We start from the raw sequence: 20,235 nt of genomic DNA, 5'->3' as shown, positions 1-20,235 counted from the left end.
TCATCTGGCTCAGAAACAGCCCAGAACAACACAACCGACTCCTAGCTATACGGGCTGCTGCAACTCTATTTTGCAATTAAGGAGCTAAATGTTTAAGCACATATCACAACTCTCATCCCAGTTTCTCGAGAATGTAGTCAAAATAATGTAGTCAAAATACTTTTCTTGGACATAAGTAGGAAAAATAAACATCACATTTGTTTCTTATACTCCGAGATAACTATATTCTTTTTGTATTCAACTATCGCATGGCTGAACATTTTTTCCTCACTATAACCTGAACATTGCACAGTGTATCTGCATCCAAACACAGGTATGGTAAGTGCCTTCCCCAGAACAACCTATAGATAATACAATCAACACAAATACAATTAGGACGAATAACATAGGGCCTGATTTAGGCCCTCATTACGAGTCTGATGGTCTTTAGATCACCAGACTCTCGGTGGCAGTTGGACAGCGGCGCTCCTCCCCGACGGGTGAGCAGCAATCAGTCGTGCTCAGCCATGGCGGTGCTTAAAGCTGCACCGCCGTGCTGATCACAACTTCACTTTCTGCCAACCTTTTCTTGGTGGGGACCCCGCCATGGAAAGGCTGGTGGAAAACCAGTGCTGGGGGCCACAGGGGCCCCTGCACTGCCCTCGACCATGTCGTAGGTGGTGCATGGGCCCCCCTGCCCAGCACCCTCGGAATGCACACTGTCTGCTAAAGCATTCCGAGGGTGCTGAGCGCACCCTTTGTGCGACGGCATTGGAGCTGAGACCAATGCTGTAGCATGATTCCCACTGGGTTGACTGGCAGAAACCTCAGATTTCTGAGGTTTCCACCGGTCAGCCCAGTGGAAACCTTGTAATTGGCCTGGTGGGGGAGACCGCCAGCATTGTGGCGGTCTCCTCTTCACAGGGCTGGCGGGCTGACAGTTGACCCGCCAACCTCGTAATAAGGCCCTTAGATCGTGGCAGTAGTGGTCCTGCTGCCGGTTTTCCTTCTGAAAATCTGTCTGCCGCCTTTGCGGTTAGCCCACCTGATTTAGTTGTTCTCTCACAGCATATTCAATTCAAACGCAGCAGCAGCCGCCTGCTTTTTTTTTTTTTTTTTTACTGGTTACTGCCATGTGTGTTGCCAACACGAGGTTACTGCCTGGAAATGCCACTTCAAAATTAAATAACCATTTAAAGACTAATTCTCACCTCTGCTTTAGAAATGTGGTCCCAGAAGTAATGAAAGGAGTCTTCCTGAACTCAGTCGTAGCTCAGGCTACGACTGACTGGATGCGTCCGCAAATTGACACAGCAGCCTCAGCTGTGGCGGGGAAGATGGTTAGAACACTACTCCTCCTAAGTCAGGAACTTCAATAACATTTTGATTTAAATAAAACCCAATTCTCCAGCTCCACCATGCCCTTACTAGTAGCCTGTCCATATTAGGTGAGCTCCCAGAGCATATTGCAGATCTACTGCAACTTTGAGGTCAGGGTCCCGGACACTTCTGCCACACTAAAAGATAAATGGAAGGGCTGGTTTGGCTCCTTTGATGACACAGATTGGAGAGATACCCCCTCAAGAAATTGCTATTTCAGTTTGTCTAAGGTTGGCCTTAGTAAAATGCTTACAGGCAGGCTTTCCGTCTCTTCCTGCTTACGCTGTACAGATCAAAACACTGATTTTATTTTTCACACAATTTCGAAATGTCCTGCAATCAGTAAATACTGGCTAGCACTAGGAAGAGTGTTGGCCCGGGTGGTAGTGAAACAGACAGAGTTAACACCTATAGTAGTCCTCTTGGGATTCCTGGATTACCTGGGGGAAGCCAGGGTTAATGCTCCATGGCATTAATTGAGAAAAGGAATATTTCACGAAAATGGGTGCCCCCGGAAACCCCCAAACTAGCGTAATGGCAGGAAGCAATGGACTGGTGCACAACTTAAGAAGATCCTTCCTATATAGCTAGAGACTGTCCTCGTTAACAGTGTAAGATAACGTTGATACTGGTGAGAATATTATGGACTCGCTAATGAATAAAATGTTGCAAATTAGTGAGATGTAATGGGGATTCCTGTGGCAGCAAAGATAGTGTATGTACTGAATGCTGTATTGGTTTGTTTGTTCTGAAATGTAATACATTTGTTTTAGAATAAAACAGCGATCACAGATCTACAGCAAATAAAGAGGAACTCCAAATTCCAAAATTCTCCTGAAAATATTGACTAAAATTATCATCAGACATATATACCTGACAGTTTCTTATTAAGATAGATGATGTTCTGAAAAATGCAAAACTGTTTTTACCCTGAAGCTAGGAGATGTATTTCTTCTCTGTTGCATACCGTTGCTGAACATGACTAAGACAACTAAAGTCGTTTTTCTCTTGCTGTTAATGGTACAGTCATCGGCGCAATGATATAAGAAATATGGTTTCCCAGCATCACTCCTTATTTCGCTGTGCAGACCCCGAGCAACATTCCTCTGAGTTCTACATAAGCACTTGCTTTAAGATCATGCCCACATAGGTGTGCTGTCACCTGCTCGCTGCCAGTTGGACACTGCAGCTCAGTATTCACTCTTTCTGATGGATACAACTACCTGTGGATTCCTCACCTTATGAATTTGTCCTTGCGCCAGCATCCGACGGAAAGTCTTCTTCCTAGCTGTCCACGTCGACGAGGACGTCATAATGGCACGGCTCCACGTGACTCCGTCTGACGTCACCGTGCCAATAAGAGGTCCTCGTCGGCGTGCTGACCTCAGTTTTCCTTTTTTCCGTGCCTTCGACGCCAACAGTTTTTCTTCCTGGCTCATTGATTACTGTTGCGTTTTTGGTGGTTACAATGTCTCCTCCAAAGAAGTCCGGTTTTAAGCCATGTAGAGAATGTGGAGGTCGGATGTCAGTGACCGATCCACATTCGGATTGTATTTGGTGCCTTAGTTCTGAGCATGACGTTAAGGGATGTTTGTCGTGCCAGAGTATGAACCCTAAGGCTCTAAAGGAGCGAGAGGCTAAGCTTTTTCTGGCGAAAGCAAAGAAGAAGGGCCATAAGAGGGATTCCTCCCATGCTTCACCAAAGAAGCGGCGTTGTCATGATTCACGGAGCCGTCATGACTCTCGGCGCCGGTCTGAACGGAGCCGTTCGAGGTCGAGGTCTCTGTCTTCTCAACGCCAAAAGACATGGGAGATGAGTCCTACTGTGACACCTCAGCCCAGGAGTCCGGAGTTATTGCCGGCGCCGTCGGTCTTTGAGGTTACTCAGCATAGTCCTCAGTTTTCGCCGGCGTCGCAGGAGCCTGATGTACAGCAGTCATCTACTCTGCAATATCCTGCTTTCCCGGCTCCAGGGGCGGATCCGGCTGCATTTTTTAATGCAATGTATGCCGTTTTTCGGTCCATGGCTCCTGCTGGTGCACCGGCGGGTCCCACGGGGCCATTGGCATTTGATTTGGGATCTCCGGCGCCATATAAAGCGGCTCCATTCATGCCTTTTTGTCCTGCAGAGGGTGTCGGATCGACGCTGAGGATATCTCCTCATGGGAGATCACCATCTGTGACGGTGGCTCAACCATCGGGTCAGCCGACGCCATCGCCGCGCCATTCGACGTCGATGATGTCTCCTTCCAGGCCAGCTCCATCACCTTCCGGCCAGCTGACTCCGCGGAGGTCATCATTGGAGTCTGTCGGCGCCGGCGCCGGGTGATGCTTAGAGTCACCCATCTCTTCCTGTGCCTTTCCGGGATTCGAAGTCTTCGGTGTCGATGGATTCATTATCGACGCCGACTTTGGAAACACACCTTCGGTCTCGTAGGAGGGCTTTATGACTTCTGGAAGAGGAAGAGTACATGCAGTTGGAGGAAGGTGAATTTGATCCTTCTGATGAGTACCAAGGACTGGCCGCTGCAAGCGGTCTGGATACTTCCCTGGAGTGGGACATTGCATCTCCGGGGGAGTTTACAGAGGAAGCCGCATCCTTCCATACGGTGGTCAGGAAGGCAGCAGAGTTTCTGGACTTGCCATTGTCTGTGGCGGAGGTGAAAACTAACCTGCTCACTGAGGTGTTGCACCCTTCTGCGTCCAGCGCTGATCCTTTGCTGCCCTTCAATGAGGCTTTGACGGAGCCTATATTGGATTTGTGGTGGAAGCCAGTTATGACTCCTGCAGTGAACAGGGCAGTAGCGAGGAGGCATAGAGGCGCACCAGGAGATCCAGTTTTCCTGTCACTTCATCCGACTCCTGAAAGTTTAGTAGTCCAGGCGTCTTGCTCCGCGAAGTCTGCTCCTGGAACATTCCCTGGAGTTCCAACTATTAAGGAGTCCAAGAGGATGGAGCAGTCTTCGAAGAAGATCTTTTCATCCTGTAGCATGGCGCTCAAGGCTACTAATTCTACCTGTGTGCTGGGCAGGTATGTCCACGCCCTTATGGACTCCGCTAAGGAAATGGCCAAAGATATGCCGCAGGAGGTACAAAGGTCCTTTGGGTCTCTTTTTACGGATGCACAGGCGGCTGCACAGCAGATTATACAGTCTGGCCTGGACACATCTGATTCGGTAGCCAGGGCCATGGGGACATCTGTGGCTACTAGGAGGAACGCCTGGTTAAGGTCCTCTGGATTTTCATCGGACGTTCAATCCACCTTGTTAGATCTGCCATTCGATGGTGAAAAGCTGTTTGGAGAGAAGGCGGACTCTGCCCTTGAAAGGTTTAAGGACAGTCGGGCAACAGCTAAGTCTTTGGGCTTACAGACTGCTACTGCTACATCTTATAGACCTTTTCGCAGGTTCAGAGGGTTTGCACGTGGTTCTGCCTTTCAGAGGTCCCAATACTTGGCCCAGCAACCTGCCAATCCGTGCTATCGTGCCTTTAGAGGGCGGGGTAGGAGTAGAGCTAGAGGGCCAGTCCTGCTGCCTTCTTCTTCATCCTCCTCCTCCGGTGGACAACAGCAGAACCAGCCTAGTTTTCCCCACTTTATCATTCATACTTCTCCTGTAGGGGGAAGGTTGAGTCTTTTTCTCCGCAAGTGGGAGTCGATTACAACGGACTCGTGGGTGTTAAGAATTGTGGGAAAAGGTTATGCTCTCCCCTTTCAGGAGTCCCCTCCTCACTTTTCCCCCCGTCCCTCATTTTGTTCAGAAGACCATCTTCTGTTGTTACAACAGGAGGTTCTGACCATGTTGTCAAAGGGCGCAATAGAGTTGGTGCCGGCGCAGGAAAGGGGTCAGGGGTGTTATTCAAGATATTTCCTGATTCCCAAAGCGAACGGTCGTCTAAGACCGATCCTGGACTTGAGAATTTTGAATATGTTCCTCAAACAGGAGAAATTCAAAATGCTGACCCTAGTGCAGGTACTATTGGCGTTGAACGAAGGAGACTGGATGGTGTCTGTCGACTTGCAGGATGCGTACTTTCATATTCCGATAATCAAGTCGCACAGGAAGTATCTCCGGTTTGTGGCCGGGACGCAACACTACCAGTTTGCGGTCCTTCCGTTTGGACTTACTTCAGCACCTCGAGTTTTTACGAAGGTGATGGCAGTGCTTGCAGCACATCTCAGAAGGAGGGGGAGTAGCGTTTTTTCCCTACCTGGACGATTGGTTGATCAAAGCCAAGTCTCTAGAGCTTGTGTTGTCTCACCTGCGAATGACAACCCAGTTGTTGTTCGATCTGGGTTTTTCAGTAAATGTACCCAAATCTCACCTGGAGCCCTCTCAACGCCTCCTGTTCATAGGGGCAGTACTGGACACAAAATTGTTTCGCGCCTACCCCGCCTCAGCGGGTTCGGGACATTCAGGCGCTGATTCCAATGTTTCAAAATGGTGCGGCAGTTCCAGTCCTCAAGGTCTTACGCCTGCTAGGTCTGTTTGCTTCTTGCATTCTGTTGGTCACTCACACTGGCATATGAGGGCTCTTCAGTGGTGCCTCCGCAGGCAGTGGTTCCAGCACAAAGGAGATCTCTGGGATTCAATAAGGATCTCCAGGGACACTGCAGCGGATCTTCATTGGTGGACGGCAACCTTTCCCAAGGAAAACCGTTTTCACTACCACCGCCTGTAGCCACAGTAATATCGGATGCTTCCACTCTAGGGTGGGGAGCTCATCTGAGGGACCTGGAGATCAAGGGTTTGTTGGTCTCCAGCGGAACAGATGTTGCACATCAATGTGTTGGAGTTGGGGCGATACGTTTGGCGCTCAAGGCCTTCCTCCCTTCCCTTCGCGGTCGGTCGGTTCAGGTCCTGACTGACAACACTACCGCGATGTGGTATATAAACAAGCAGGGAGGAGTAGGGTCGTACCTTCTCTGCAGAGAGGCTCTGCGACTCTGGTCCTGGGCTCAGGACCATCAGATTTGCTTAATAGTGAATCATTTGGCCGGAGCTCTGAATGTACGTGCGGACGGTTTCAGTCACTTCTCAGTAGATCACGAGTGGCATCTCCATCCGGACCTGGTCCTCTACATCTTCGGGATGTGGGGTATGGCTCAGGTGGATCTATTCGCCACTCGGGAGAACGCGCACTGTCCGTTGTTCTGCAGCCTCCAGTATCCGTTGCAAGGAGCGTTGGGGGATGCGTTTCAGATGTCCTGGAGTGGCCAGTTGCTTTACGCGTTTCCCCCCCATACCCTTGATTCCTCGGGTTCTGAGGAAGGTTCGTCAAGACCGGGCCCAAGAAGGGTATGGTACACAGACCTACTTCAACTCTCTCAGTGCCCTCCGCTCCGTCTCCCATTCAGGGCAGACCTCCACTCAGTCGCAGGGGCAGGTTCTACACTCCCACCTCCAGAGCCTGCACATTCATGCCTGGAGATTGAACGGGGCAACCTGAGTTCTTTTTCTCTCCCACCGGATGTAGTGTATGTTATTTTATCGTCCAGGCGACACTCCACTAAATCCATTTATGCTGGTAGGTGGGCAAAATTTGTGGTTTGGTGCGGAGAGAATCAAAAAGATCCCTTAAAGGCCCACCTTTCAGATGTTCTTTTGTTTGCTCTTTATTTAGCAAAGAAAGGCTGCGCGGTAGCTACAGTTAAAGGCTATTTGGCGGCTCTGTCGGCTTTTCTTTGCCTTCCGGACCAGCCTTCTTTATTTAAATCTCCGATTGTAAATAGGTTCATTAAGGGTTTAGTTAATAGGTTTCCTCCCACGCCCTTTCACATGCCTCAGTGGAACCTGAATCTGGTACTGACATTTCTAATGGGTTCACCTTTCGAGCCTATGTATTCATGCCCATTAAGATACTTAGGTGGTCATTATGACCCTGGCGGTATTACAACCGCCGGGGCAAAACGACGGGAGCACCGCCAACAGGCTGGCGGTGCCTCCCGGCGTATTTTGACCGTGGTCGCACCGCCGGGGCCGGCAGTTTACCGCCACAACGGCCCCGGCGGATGTAATCCGCCAGGGCAGCGCTGCTTGCAGCGCTGCCCAGGGGATTACGAGTCCCCGACCGCCAGCCTTTTTTTGGCGGTCTGAACCGCCAGGAAAAGGCTGGCGGTACGGGGAGTCGTGGGGCCCCCTGACAGGGCCCCATGCGGCTTTTCACTGTATGCTGTGCAGACAGTGAAAAGCGCGACGGGTGCATTTGGAGCCGGCTCCTATGTTGCGGCCGTGATCCCCGCTGGGCCGGCGGGCGGAAACCAGGTTTCCGCCCGCTGGCCCAGCGGGGATCTCCAAATGGCCGCGGCAGGGGTGCGGCCGCATTGGCGGCCGCATGGCGGTCAGATCTTGACGGGCGGCTGATGCCGCCCACCAAGGTCGTAATGATCCCCTTAGTCCTAAAGACTGTTTTCTTGATTGCGATTACTTCTGCTAGAAGGGTTGGGGAACTTCAAGCCCTTTCTGTTAAACCTCCATTTACCATGTTTTTCCCTGATAAAGTGGTGTTGAAAACCAGGGCGACTTTTCTGCCAAAAGTTGTCACTCCTTTTCATATGGGTCAGAGTATTACCCTTCCCTCGTTCTACCCTCCCCACCACCCCTCTAAGGATGAAGAGAGGCTCCATTGGTTGGACCCTAAGAGGGCTCTGAGTTTCTACCTGGAGAGAACATAAGACTTTCGTCTGGATGATCAGCTGTTCGTAGGGTATGTTGGACAGCGAAGGGGCAGAGCGGTCCGGAAACAAACAATCTCCAGGTGGGTCATCCTGTGTATAAAAGTTTGTTACTCTCTGGCGAAGAAAGTTCCTCCTGAGGGTATCGGGCCCATTCTACTAGGGCTAAGTCGGCCACATCGGCCCTAGCGAGAGGAGTTCCATAAGTGGACATTTGTAAAGCGGCAACTTGGGCGTCCCTCCATACTTTCGCAAAACATTATTATTTGGATTCTGAGGTGAGGAGGGACGGTCATTTTGCTCGCTCGGTATTGCAAGATTTCTTGGTGTAATCAGGCAGGCACTCACCACCGAGTGCGGTACGGCTTTGGGACTCTATTCATAAGGTGAGGAATCCACAGGTAGTTGTATCCATCAGAAGAACAATTTACTTACCTTCCTGTGGATTCCTCACGGTCCCTCCCGCCTCCCCGTTGCTGCCTGATTTCACGGTTTTCTTGTAAATGGTTTATATTTGTTTCTGTATATATATATATATATATATATATATATATATATTTATGTAGTTATGGGTGTACTTTAATATTATAATATTCTGATATTTCATGTGAATATTCTTGTGAAATGTTCTTGTGTATATGTATTTTTCTTTACGGTTTTCTATGGGTCGGTTCTCACCTGTTCGCCTCAAAAGCCCCCAAAAAAATGAGGTGAAACTGACGTCAGCACGCCGACGAGGACCTCTTATTGGCACAGTGACGTCAGACGGAGTCACGTGGAGCCATGCCATTATGACGTCCTCGTCGACGTGGACAGCTAGGAAGAAGACTTTCCGTTGGATGCTGGCGCAAGGACGAATTCATAAGGTGAGGAATCCACAGGTAGCTAGTGTATCCACCAGAAAAAGCGTTACCGAAGGTAAGTAACTTGTTCTTTTAGCTGACATCTCTTTGCTTGCCCCACTCTTCTCCTCTTGCTTATCAGTCACTGCTGGCACCACTTGCCAGTAGATTTGAGGGTGGACGACCTCAGACAGCACTAGGGTTGCCACCTTTCTTAGAAAAAAATACTGTCCCTTTGCTAACATTTTGGCATCCTGAAACAGCCAAGAGCTGGCAGGTGAAGACAAATTGGTCTAACATTGTCTGGATTTTTTTCTAGCATGGCAAGTATTCTTCTGATTGCTCTAGCTTTGATTTTGAAACGATTTAGACAGTTCTAAACCATTTAGGTATGTGTTCGCTGTTTCAAGTGTATGCTTCAGAAGGTTAAAAATAACAGATTTAAGTCCTTTTCTCAATATTTCTTCCGGCATGGACTTAATTCTACAGGCCAGGTCATAAAAAAAAAAAAGCCTGGTGACAGCCCTGATTGTCACAGGGCCTCTAACAATCACTAGAAAGGCCTTATCCTCCTCTTCCTCTAGCAGCAGTTAGCAGTTGAAACTGGTCCTGCAGAGTCTTGATGCATTTCCATGCATGTTATATTAACAGCTTGTCACCAAATGCTGCAGATAGAGCACAGGGTTTTCACACAAAAGACCAGAATCACTCAGGTGGGAGGTAAATTATTTATTTCATGTTAGATCCTTTGTTTATAGGCACTGCTGATAGGACCTGCCAGAGCTCTAATTCCCTACAAACTGTACTTAATTGCCAGGCTTCACCCACCCTGTACACACCAACATGCATCTTTACATTCGCACAACATCTCATAATCTATATTCCAACTTCTACAGCATGCCCACTCAGCACTTGTACATACAGACGCATCACATCATTACAGACCACCATTTCAACTTTGCGAAACTCAGCTCCGTGTTTCTTATTTTCCTCACCATTCCACTAGGGGAGGCAGTCCTTGGTATCTTTCCCTACTTTGTTTGCCTCTCCTCTTCCACCTAACCTTGTTACCACTCTTCTGCCATTCAGCCCTGTTACGTTCACTCATTTAAAACGCAACAAGTGTTTTGTGAAGAAAGCATATCCTACTTTCTTGAATAATCTCCATAATGCAGGCTTGGCACTGACATTGGCGTTACTCTCTGCTGTATGTTGTGAAAAACATTCTTACACAGATATAAATTATTAATGCATCCTTTTACTTTTTCCATGAACTATGCATTTTGAAGCTATTTGTTCCTTTTATATCCCAAAGTAAAGAGAAGAATTCCACTTAAAGTATTTACCTACAGCATTTATATAATGAACTGTAAATGCATGCTATAGGAAACTAGGCAATATTTTAGCTGCATGGACAATGTATTTGTGTGATTCATTGAGCTCACTAGAAAAGAAAGTGGCTACACATTTCTAGTTTGTTTTTTGAAGACATCCATTTCAAGAGCTAGATAGCTTTGCTTTCTTACTAGCAAAAGGAACAAGTGTGTGTTATCTTTCTTATCATGAGTTTCAGAGCTGGAGCATCCTTCTTTTGCAATCAGTTTTGCAAATTCCCAAGTGAATATTATTACTGTGTGTTTTTATTGTAAAATGCAATGATGTTACTCCTCAAATCTTAGATATGTTGCAATGAAGTATTTTTGAGGGTGAGTTTAACACTGTGTGTGTGTTTTTTCTTCTTCAGATTTTGAAGGCCATCCTCTAGATGTGTTCTTGTCAGCGATGGCAGAGCCTCCGCCACCAGTGGAAAACACACCACTCATCAATAATGAAATTACTCTTCATACATCTCCAATTGTAAATACAGAAGGAGCCCAACAGGTAAGGCTGTAGTTTCATAAGTCCAGCAACCTGCCCATTTTCATATGCATGAGTATGTCAAAAGTATTTTATGTGTATATAAAGTTTTCTACAAACCCTCTTTTATCTCTTCCCACCCTCTTGTCATACTTGGCCTTGTTCTGGGAACTTTCAGATCTCAAACTCAGTTATAGGACGTCTCTAATGTTTCTTTTTGGATCCCTTGCTGCTCGTGACCCGGGCATTTTCCCCCCTGTACCCCTTCGCTATGAGAAGGATACATTCCGGCACTGGAAATGATGGTGGTCAATACAACGTAGAAGCATATGCAACATAACATAGGAAGGGTCACTGAAGGCCTGCGTTCTCTCAGGGGTCTTGTGGCTCTTGCAAAGATAGTGTTCTTACCCCGTTGCCTGTACATTATCCAGCAATCATTCAACATTCTAATTCACGCAGTGTTCTAAAGGTTGCATTCTCTTCTGACTTTGCTGATTTTGACTAGGGATGCAATAGGGTAGCCAGGACCTATGTGTTTCAACCATTGGAAGAGTGGGGATTAGCTTTGCCCAGGTTAGGGCAATATTACTTGGCCTCCCAGATCCAGCATGTGGTCTACTGCTTAGTGAAGGAGGGCATGTGGGAGAAATCCCTCTTAGGGGATATGGCCTTTGGGAGGGTCCTATTCCCTCCCTCAACTCCTGATGTTGGGGTTGGGATGCAACCTCTGTACCATATCTTGTCAGGCACACTGCTCCCTTTGGAAGCAGGCAGTTAGGGTGGTCTTGGGGATGGCCCCCTTTGCTAGGGAATTTATTTTGTGGCAACTTACTGCTTTTAGAACACTGAAGGAATCCATGGACCTGTCGGCCTGGAGGGCAGAACGATGCAAGATGTGGGGGTACTTGTTCCCAAACAGAGAATTTATCACTTTTAAGGTGGCACAGGAAATCTTCCATATAGGGCCAGGCCAGTTTTTGCAACATGCTAGTATTGCAGCCATAGACCGGGATATATTGCCAATATTTCCACTGGCCCCGTCTACTTCATTTTTAGAGACCTTTTTGAGCCTGTAGGGGCTGCCACCTAGTCTCCCACTAGTGCAAGGCCATAACTGCAGATTGTAGGTGGGTTCTGTTCCCCGCGCAGGAGGGCTGGCAGGGGGAGCTGGGGATGCAGCTGAGGGATGCTCAGTTGAGGAGAATATGTACCTTAGTGAAAACTGTATTGAGTAATGCATGACTGAAACGCATACGCTTTCACTTTCTGGACTGCATATGTCATACCCATCCTACTACATAAAACAAATCCTATTAAGTCGGCCTCCTGCCACAGGTGCCAGGCAACTTGTGGCCTCCTTTTTGCATCTGGCCTGGGATTGCCCGAGGTAAATGACTATTGGTTGAGAGTGTTCGCCTGAGTGAGGGCTGTAGTGCGGAATCATGTGGACATGGACCCTGCTGTCTGTCTTTTGGGTGACATTTAGAGGCACAGAGATCAGAAAAAGGCCTGTAAATTCCTGCACCTGTCTACTGGCCAAGATGGGTTGCAATTACATGGATGGGTCTGCAGGGGCCGAGTGTGGAGTGGTGGGTGGCGGATGTAGCAGAGTGGTCCGTAGCTGTGGAAGTCTGTTTGAAGCCGTGCAGGTGTGCTGATAAGGCGAAGGTAGACCTTTGGGTGTGGGCGGTATTGCTGGCCAGATTTATGTACCAGAAAGGTACTGGATCCTTCTCTTTCGCAGATGATAAGGGATTGCTTGTTACAGATAAGGACTGACTTGGTCTCTTGTTATGATCCGAGTGGAAGGACATACAGTTATTGTTTAGGGTAAGTATGTAAAAGTGCATGTTGGACACGTCATTATTCTGATGATGCAGTGATCCTCCTGTACGACCGTGACTTATCTGTGATGTTGTGGAAGATGACAAATTGTTTTTAGGCCATACTTGATGGCAGGGAATTAAAAAAATAAAATAGTGGGGTGGTGGCTATCAACCAGTAAGGGCATGGTTATGTACCCACCCCAACTGAAGGCAGTAACAGTCTTTCAGCTCTCCCCCGCACACTAAAAGATCTTATCCCAAGGGTGAGCAAGAGGACATTTGATTATTTTAGGTTTTGGTTTAACATTTGGGCCATGAGAGCTTGTCTAACTCTCAAAATCATCCCACTTGGAATGGTGAGGGCTGCACTTTTTGGACTTTGGGACGCTGCCAGGTAGAAAAATCTACGAGACCTAGACACATCCGAAAACTAAACATCTGAGTGAGTCCAGGGTGATGTGCTTCACATGCACCAGCACCATTTTCTTACCCACAGTGCCCTCCAAACATCCAACTTAGCTTGAAATCACACATTTTTGTGATGGAACCTTCTGGAATCTGCCGGAATCCGCAAAATTCCTACCACCCAGCATTGTCGATTCTATACCAATAAAAATTCTGCCCCACTTGTCAGCCTGAAAAAGTGTTTTTTTCAAACTGCCCTTTTGGACCCGCTTTGGTTCCCCCTCAATTTCGACTTTTTTTTAACTCTTCCCTGTCACAGGCATTTGGCCCACCTACTCAAGCGAGGTATCATTTTTATCGGGAGACTGAGGGGAAAGTTAGGTGATAGGAAATTTGTGCTGTTGTGGTGATCCCACACAGAAATGTGGGAAAAATGTGATTGTTTTTAGCTAAATTTGAGGTCTGCTGAGGATTCTGGGCAAGAAAACGCTGGGGGAATCCACACACCTCCCTGGACTCCCTTGGGTGTCTAGTTTTCAGAAATGTCTGCTTTTGGTATGTTTCCCTAGATCACTGCTTAGCCCAGGACCAAAAACGCAGGTGCTACTCCCCCCGCAAAAACAGGTCGTTTTATATTTGATAATTATGATGTGTCCGGGTAGTGTTTTGGGGGCATTTCCTGTCACGGGCACTAGGCCTACCCACACAAGTGAAGTACCATTTTCATCGGTAGGGGCGACGTGGGGGAATGCTGGGTGGAAGGAAGTTTGTGGCTCCCGTCAGATTCCAGAACTTTGCTGCACTGAAATGTGAGGAAAAAGTATTTTTTTGCCAAATTTTGAGGTTTGCTAAGGATTCTAGGTAACAGAACCTGGTGAGAGCGCCCCAAGTTACCCCATCCCGGTTTCTCCTATGTGTCTAGTTTTAAGAAATGTCCAGGTTTGCTAGGTTTTTTAGGGGGCGTATGAGCTAGAGGCCAAAATCCACAGCGAGGCACTTTGCAAAGAACATGTCAGTTTTCTTCGGGAAAATGTGATGTGTCCATGTTGTGTTTTCAGACATGTTTAAAACTGTCTGGGAGCCAGCATTGGTTTCACTCCCATTTCTGGCACTAACTGGAAGGAGGCAGAAAGCACAAAAAGTAGTAAAAATTGTGTCTGTCCCGGTAAAATGCCAAAATTGCATTGAAAAATGTGTTTTTTCTGATTCAAGTCTGCCTGTTCCTGAAAGCTGGGAAGATGGTGATTTTAAAACCACAAACCCTTTGTTGATGCCAAACCACAAGCTTCCTTCTGCAGCCCTTTTTTACCTTTTTTTTTAAAAAAAAAACATTTAGCTGTATTTTGGCTAATTTCTTGGTCTCCTCCAGGGGAACCCACAAACTCTGGGTACCTCTTGAATCCCTAGGATGTTGGCAAAAAAAGGACGCAAATTTGGCATGGATAACTTATGTGGACAAAAAGTTTGAGGGCCTATGTGTGAACTACCTTAAATATAAAAAAAGGCTTTGCAGCTGAGGGGGAAAAGGCCTGGCAGCGAAGGGCTTCATGGCTCAAATTTATTTTGAATTTCTTTGCTTTGTTTTATTGAAGTTCTTGCTTGGAGTGTGTTTCTTTTCCTAGTGGGTGCCAGAAAATTGGACAAATTCTCATTTTATGTAAATTTGTAAATGTTCATTATTTCATATTAATTAAAAAATGAATAGTCTGCTTTTGTTATCTACAGTGAAGTAATTGATTATTTTGTTGGAGCATTTGCTAATGTTTGACATTTTTACTCATTTTATATCATTTCTCAGGTTACACATGACATTGTTCCTTTGTAGTTGTCACATTTATCTTCTGAATGATAGCATGCTGATTACAAAAAAGATGCAAGTAAACCTCGTTTATTCATTTAAATTTTATTCATTCATTTATAAGGCTGATATTTTTTGGCCCGAAAATATTTGTAAAAAATATGATGTGGCCCTCGTACTGAAAGGTTTTGGAGACCCCTGTACTTAAGTCTTGTTTCTAGCACACAACAACATTTAAATGGCTCTCAGTGAATTGTGAAAATATTTCACAGTATATCAGAATTAGGAAATTACAAATGAAGCCCTTTTTTGTCATTCTGAAGTGTGCTGGAAACTGATATTTGAATAAGAGTAGAACCAATCAATACATTAGATCATTTTAACACATTATCATTTGTGCGCTGGCTGTATAGTTTGAAGAGTAAAACTGTATGTCGGTGCAAATATAAGGGGCATGTCAATTGAAAATGTGTTCTCTAGAATTGAAGTGCACTACCACACCATGCATACTCCACTCTATGCCACTCTGCGCCCCTCCGCCTTATGCCACTCCACTCTACAACACTCTGCTCTACTCTAGTGTACTCTACTCTACTCCACGCTATGCCATTCCACTCCATGTCACTCCACTCCACAGTACTCCACTGTACTCCATTTTATGCCACTCCATTCTAGACCACTCTGGGCTACTCTACTCCTCTATGCAACGTGCTACTCTGCAAAAGCCAACGCTATCCCACTCCACTCTACTCCACTGCACGACACGCCACTCGGTGGCACTCTCCTCCACTCTGCAATTCTCTACCCCATGCCACTCTTCGCCACTCCATTCTTTGCCACTCTACACCACTCTACTTTATGGCACTCTGCGCCAGTACTTAATTTGTAAAACAAATAAGTGGTGGGGCCCTACTCAGGAGACCACTGTAGCTGGCCCCACCTATTGCCTCTGTCAGCGCTACTAATGACAATTCAGAATTTTTATACATCAAAAATGACTAATACCAGCCAACCAAGCTATTCTTATAGCTTTGAGTGGGAAGTATTAGTCATTTTTAATGTGTAAAGCATTATTAATTAGCTGTTGTGGTTGCTACAAGATTAGACAAGCAGCACCATAAATTCCGTTGTTGACGATTAAGTGCCGGTGCTGAGCACTGGAAACCACTGCCTCATTAATCACTGCTCTGCGCCACTTCAACTTTAGGCCACCTCACATCTCTTTGACACTCCACTGTACTATACCCAACTCTGATACTGTATGCCACTCTATGATGCTCAGTGCCACTTTGTGCCTCTCCACTTTACTTCACGCCCCACATAGAGGAGAGTGACATGGAGTGTCATAGAGTGGAGTAAATTGTTGTAGAGTGGAGTAGCAGAGATAGTTGTGTGTTGGAGTGTTATTGTATGAGTCGCGTAGAATGGCATACACTGGAGTAGCATAGATTAGATTAGAGTGGACTGGTGTGGAGTGCATTGGCATAGAGTTCCAGAGTATAGTGGCGTAGGGTGCAGTGGCATTGAATTGAGCGGCTTACAGTGCAGCGTCGTAGAATGCAGTGGTGTAGGTTAGAGTGGTGCATAGTAGAGTGGAGTGGCCCAGAGTGGAGTGATACGGAGACATAGAGTAGATTGGTGTAAAGTAGAGTGGCTGAGATTGGTGTGGAGTAGCCTAGATTTGAGTGATACAGAGGGCAGTGGTGCAAAGTAGAGTTGAGTGGCACAGAGTGCAGTGGTGTAGAATAGATGGGCAAAGAGTGCATTGGCATAGAGTGGAATGGAACACAGTAGAGAGGTGTAGGGTGCATAGGTGTAGAATGGAGTGGTGTCGAGTGGAATAGAGCCCAGTGGGTGGAGTGGTGCAGAGTAGAAGAGCCTAAAGTTGTGTAGAGTAGAGTGCCCTAGAGTGCAGTAGCATAGAGTGCAGTAACAGAGTGGAGTAGTACAGAGTAGAATGGAAGAGTTGGAGACAGCCATTATTTATACAAATTTTTTAGGAATTTATACTTTCTCTTTGTAGGTGAGCGGACTCGCCATTTTTTCCACTCACCGGCGACCCATTGGTGGCCGCCATCTTGGGTTAGTGCCGGTCTAGTTGATCGGACCCCAAATGGTTAAAATCCAGACCCGGCGTGCGCGCCAAAAGCACGCCCGTCCGCGCCTGGACGGGTCCAGGGGCCAGTCCCCTTATATCTTAAGGACAATGGTAAGTTCCTATACTTCATATACCTCAGCGGGACTCAGGGACCTTAGAAAAGGCCCGTGGGATAGCTGTCGGGTTTGCCCCAATTTAGGAAATAATGCTTGGGCTTGGGCTTGTCCCTCTTGTAAATGGGTCTTTCAAGACCCAGGAGGTTCCGACATACGGCACCTTAACCACAGCTTAGTTCTTTACTTGATAAATTGCCGCTCCCTACCTGCACACAAGTTAGCTATAAATCTCCTATTGAGTGATTTGTCACCGGCCACCCTCTTTCTTACGGAGACTTGGCTCCATGAGGGTTCAGGTCCGGATATTGCCCTAGCTCTACCTAAAGGGTTTGTTATTTCAAGGCTTGATAGAGTGACGGGTAAGGGAGGGGGGATTGCAGTTATTTTTAAAGAGGATTTTCTTTTTAGCCATTATCCATTGGAATTATTAGGGTGTGAAGGTATGTGCTTTTCTTTAGCTTTTAATTCTACCTTTACATTTACGGGAGTTCGATTGTAACGGCCACCAGGGCCCTATGAAGCCTTCCTCAACACTCTTCCTGACCAAGTTGCAGAAGTAATTTGCATGAAACCTAATTTAACAGTGCTAGGAGATTTTAACATCCAAGTAGATAACCTAGAGCACACTGCAGCTAAACGTCTGCTGAGCGATTTGGAAGCGCTAGGACTAAAACAACTAATTAGAGGTATGACACAGGAGAGAGGACACACTATTGATGTAATCTTCCCTCGCTGAACGCTCTGTCCCCTTCCCGTTAGCATGGTCCGATCACTTTTTAATTACACTAAAAATGAAGTTTCCCCAGGGATCTGGCTTTTATCAGCCTATTTGAAGGAGGTCAAGGAAATGGCATAATTTCGGAAGAGTGGGTTAAACTTTTAATGAATAGTAAAAAAGATTTTGTGAGGGATAACCAAATGGACACCACTCTTTTTAATGATTGGATTACCAGTTGCCTTGACACCCTGCTCCCTTATAAGGATTTCTCTGGGCACAGTAGAAGGGATAAAACTTTGTGGTTTTCCCTACATTTGACCACTCTGAAGAGGAATTGTAGGCGTCTAGAGAGGAAATGGAGGAAATCCTTAAAACAGGAAGACAGGGAAGAGTATAGACAAGCAATTAGGCATTACCATGGAGACATAAGGCTAGCTCAAGCCACCTATTATGGGGATACGATTGAACAGGCTTCAGGATCTCCAAAAGAAATCTTTTGGGTGTTGAAGGAGATGCTTGACTCTCCTACTTGTCCTGAAGCAATGGTAGTGTCAGTGGTCCTGAAGCAATGGTAGTGTCAGTGGAACATAGTAACAACTTGGCCACATTCTTCTTACAGAAGATTGAGGATATTTATAAGAATTTCCCTGGGGAAGAGTTGACAATGTCTGATCAGACCAGTGAGAGTAGGGATGGCTCTGCCAGTTTACAGTGTTTTGCACCTATCTCGGAAGAAAGCACGGCTTTGCTTCTGAGCAAACTGAAATCTGGTTCTCCTTTAGATCCTGCTCCCCCTCACATATTAACTCTTGGAGCACCTGCCACAACATCTGTTATAACGGGGCTTTTGAATAGCTCCTTACAAAGTGGCAGTGTCCCTGATCTATGGAAGCATGCAGTGGTTAAGCCACTGCTAAAAGAAAAACCTAACCTAGATGGGGCCGAATTCAAGAACTATAGGCCGATATCACTTCTTCCAACTATGGCAAAAATAATTGACAAACATGACAATACGCAAATTTCCAGCTTTCTTGAAGATAATAATATCCTGCATCCCACGCAAATGGGCTTTAGACCAGCCCATAGCACCGAATCGGCCATGATAGCTGTTACAGAAGAAGTTAGAAAACGGATGGATCAGGGTCTGGTAACAGCTATCATAATGCTGGATTTAAGCGCCGCATTTGATACGGTTAATCATGGTCTTTTGATCCAAAGAATGGAAAAAGCTGGAATTAAAGGCCAGGCACTTAAATGGATGAGATCTTTTCTTCAAAATAGATCCTTTCAGGTCTTAGATCGTTCTTTTTTATCGGAACAGTTTAGAGCTCTTTGTTGGGTACCCCAGGGCTCATCGTTGAGTCCTACTCTTTTTAATATTTATATGGCTCCCCTAGCAGATTTAGTGGAACCTTTTGGTTTGTCCCTGATATCCTATGCCGACGACACGCAGTTGGTGGTATCCTTTTCTTCGGTCAAGGCCACAGACAATTCGGCTTTGCCAGCTTCCTTACAAGCTGTCTCGAGTTGGATGACCGATAGTAGACTCCAACTCAACAAAGAAAAGACAGAAAGCTTTCCAACCCAGCGAAGAATATTCTGCCGGCTTTACAGCTGGAACATCTTCCTCCTCTGAAGGATCATATTAAAGCCCTAGGAATTTGGTTAGATTCCAAACTAACACTAGAGTACCAAGCTAGAATGCTCTCCGCCTCCTGTTTTGGATTATTGAGGTTACTTCAAAAGGTTATTGGTTTGCTTCCTCCCCTGGCCAGAAGACTTACAGTACAGGCCCTTATTTTATCTAGGCTGGACTATGGCAATAGTCTTTTTCTGGGTTCACCAGAATATGTGATCAAGAAATTGCAAACAGTACAAAATGCGGCTGCTCGGTTACTGTTTAACATGCCAAAGTATACATCGGCCAAGCAAGTTCTGACCACCTTGCATTGGCTACCAGTAGGGAAAAGAATTAAGTTTAAATCTCTGTTAGTTTTTCATAGAGCTCTATATAATAAAGCCCACATCAATTGAAAACTTTAGTTTTTTTTTATGCCCCTACGATTGCTCTAAGATCTTCTTCCAAAGCCTTAGTTGTGCTCCCCAAAGTAAAAAAAAGCTAGATGGGGTGGCAGATCGCTGAAATATCAGGGAGCCAAATTGTGGAATTCGCTTCCCCTCAACATCGGGTTGATTAGGCAGGAGTTGGAATTTTGGAAGGCCATTAAAACCTGGCTTTTTCCAATTCTAAGTTAGTATTTAATTCCAACTATTATTTTGACCAGTATTTTCCTGCTTGTTATGAGGTCAATGTCCTTCTTAGCGCTACAAAGCCTCCGGGTAGTTTGGCGCTGTATAAAATACAATAACATAACATAACAGTGGCAGCGAATGCAGTGTTGCAGAGTAGAGTCAGAGTGCAGTGATGTAGAATAGAGTTGTGTAGAGAGCAGTAGTGGAGAGTACAGTAATGCAGAGTAGAGTGCAGTGGCATAAGTGCAGTGCTGCAGAGTAGATTAGAGTGGTGTAAAGTGTATTGG

The 20,235-nt window shown here is 46.3% G+C and overlaps 1 protein-coding gene across 1 annotated transcript in view; it reads left to right on the top strand.

The window, feature by feature from the left end:
- Positions 1–20,235, top strand: part of FNDC3A (fibronectin type III domain containing 3A) — a 1,418,915-nt gene that overhangs the window by 215,487 nt on the left and 1,183,193 nt on the right. The window contains exon 3 of the mRNA XM_069205374.1: positions 10,619–10,755. Coding sequence (XP_069061475.1) covers positions 10,657–10,755 — 99 coding nt within the window. The 5' untranslated portion in view covers positions 10,619–10,656. The remainder of the gene's footprint in view (positions 1–10,618; positions 10,756–20,235) is intronic.

This window comes from Pleurodeles waltl, chromosome 8 (genome assembly GCF_031143425.1).
Source record: "Pleurodeles waltl isolate 20211129_DDA chromosome 8, aPleWal1.hap1.20221129, whole genome shotgun sequence".
Taxonomy (NCBI): domain Eukaryota; kingdom Metazoa; phylum Chordata; class Amphibia; order Caudata; family Salamandridae; genus Pleurodeles; species Pleurodeles waltl.
This window is presented reverse-complemented; position numbering and strand designations above follow the sequence as displayed.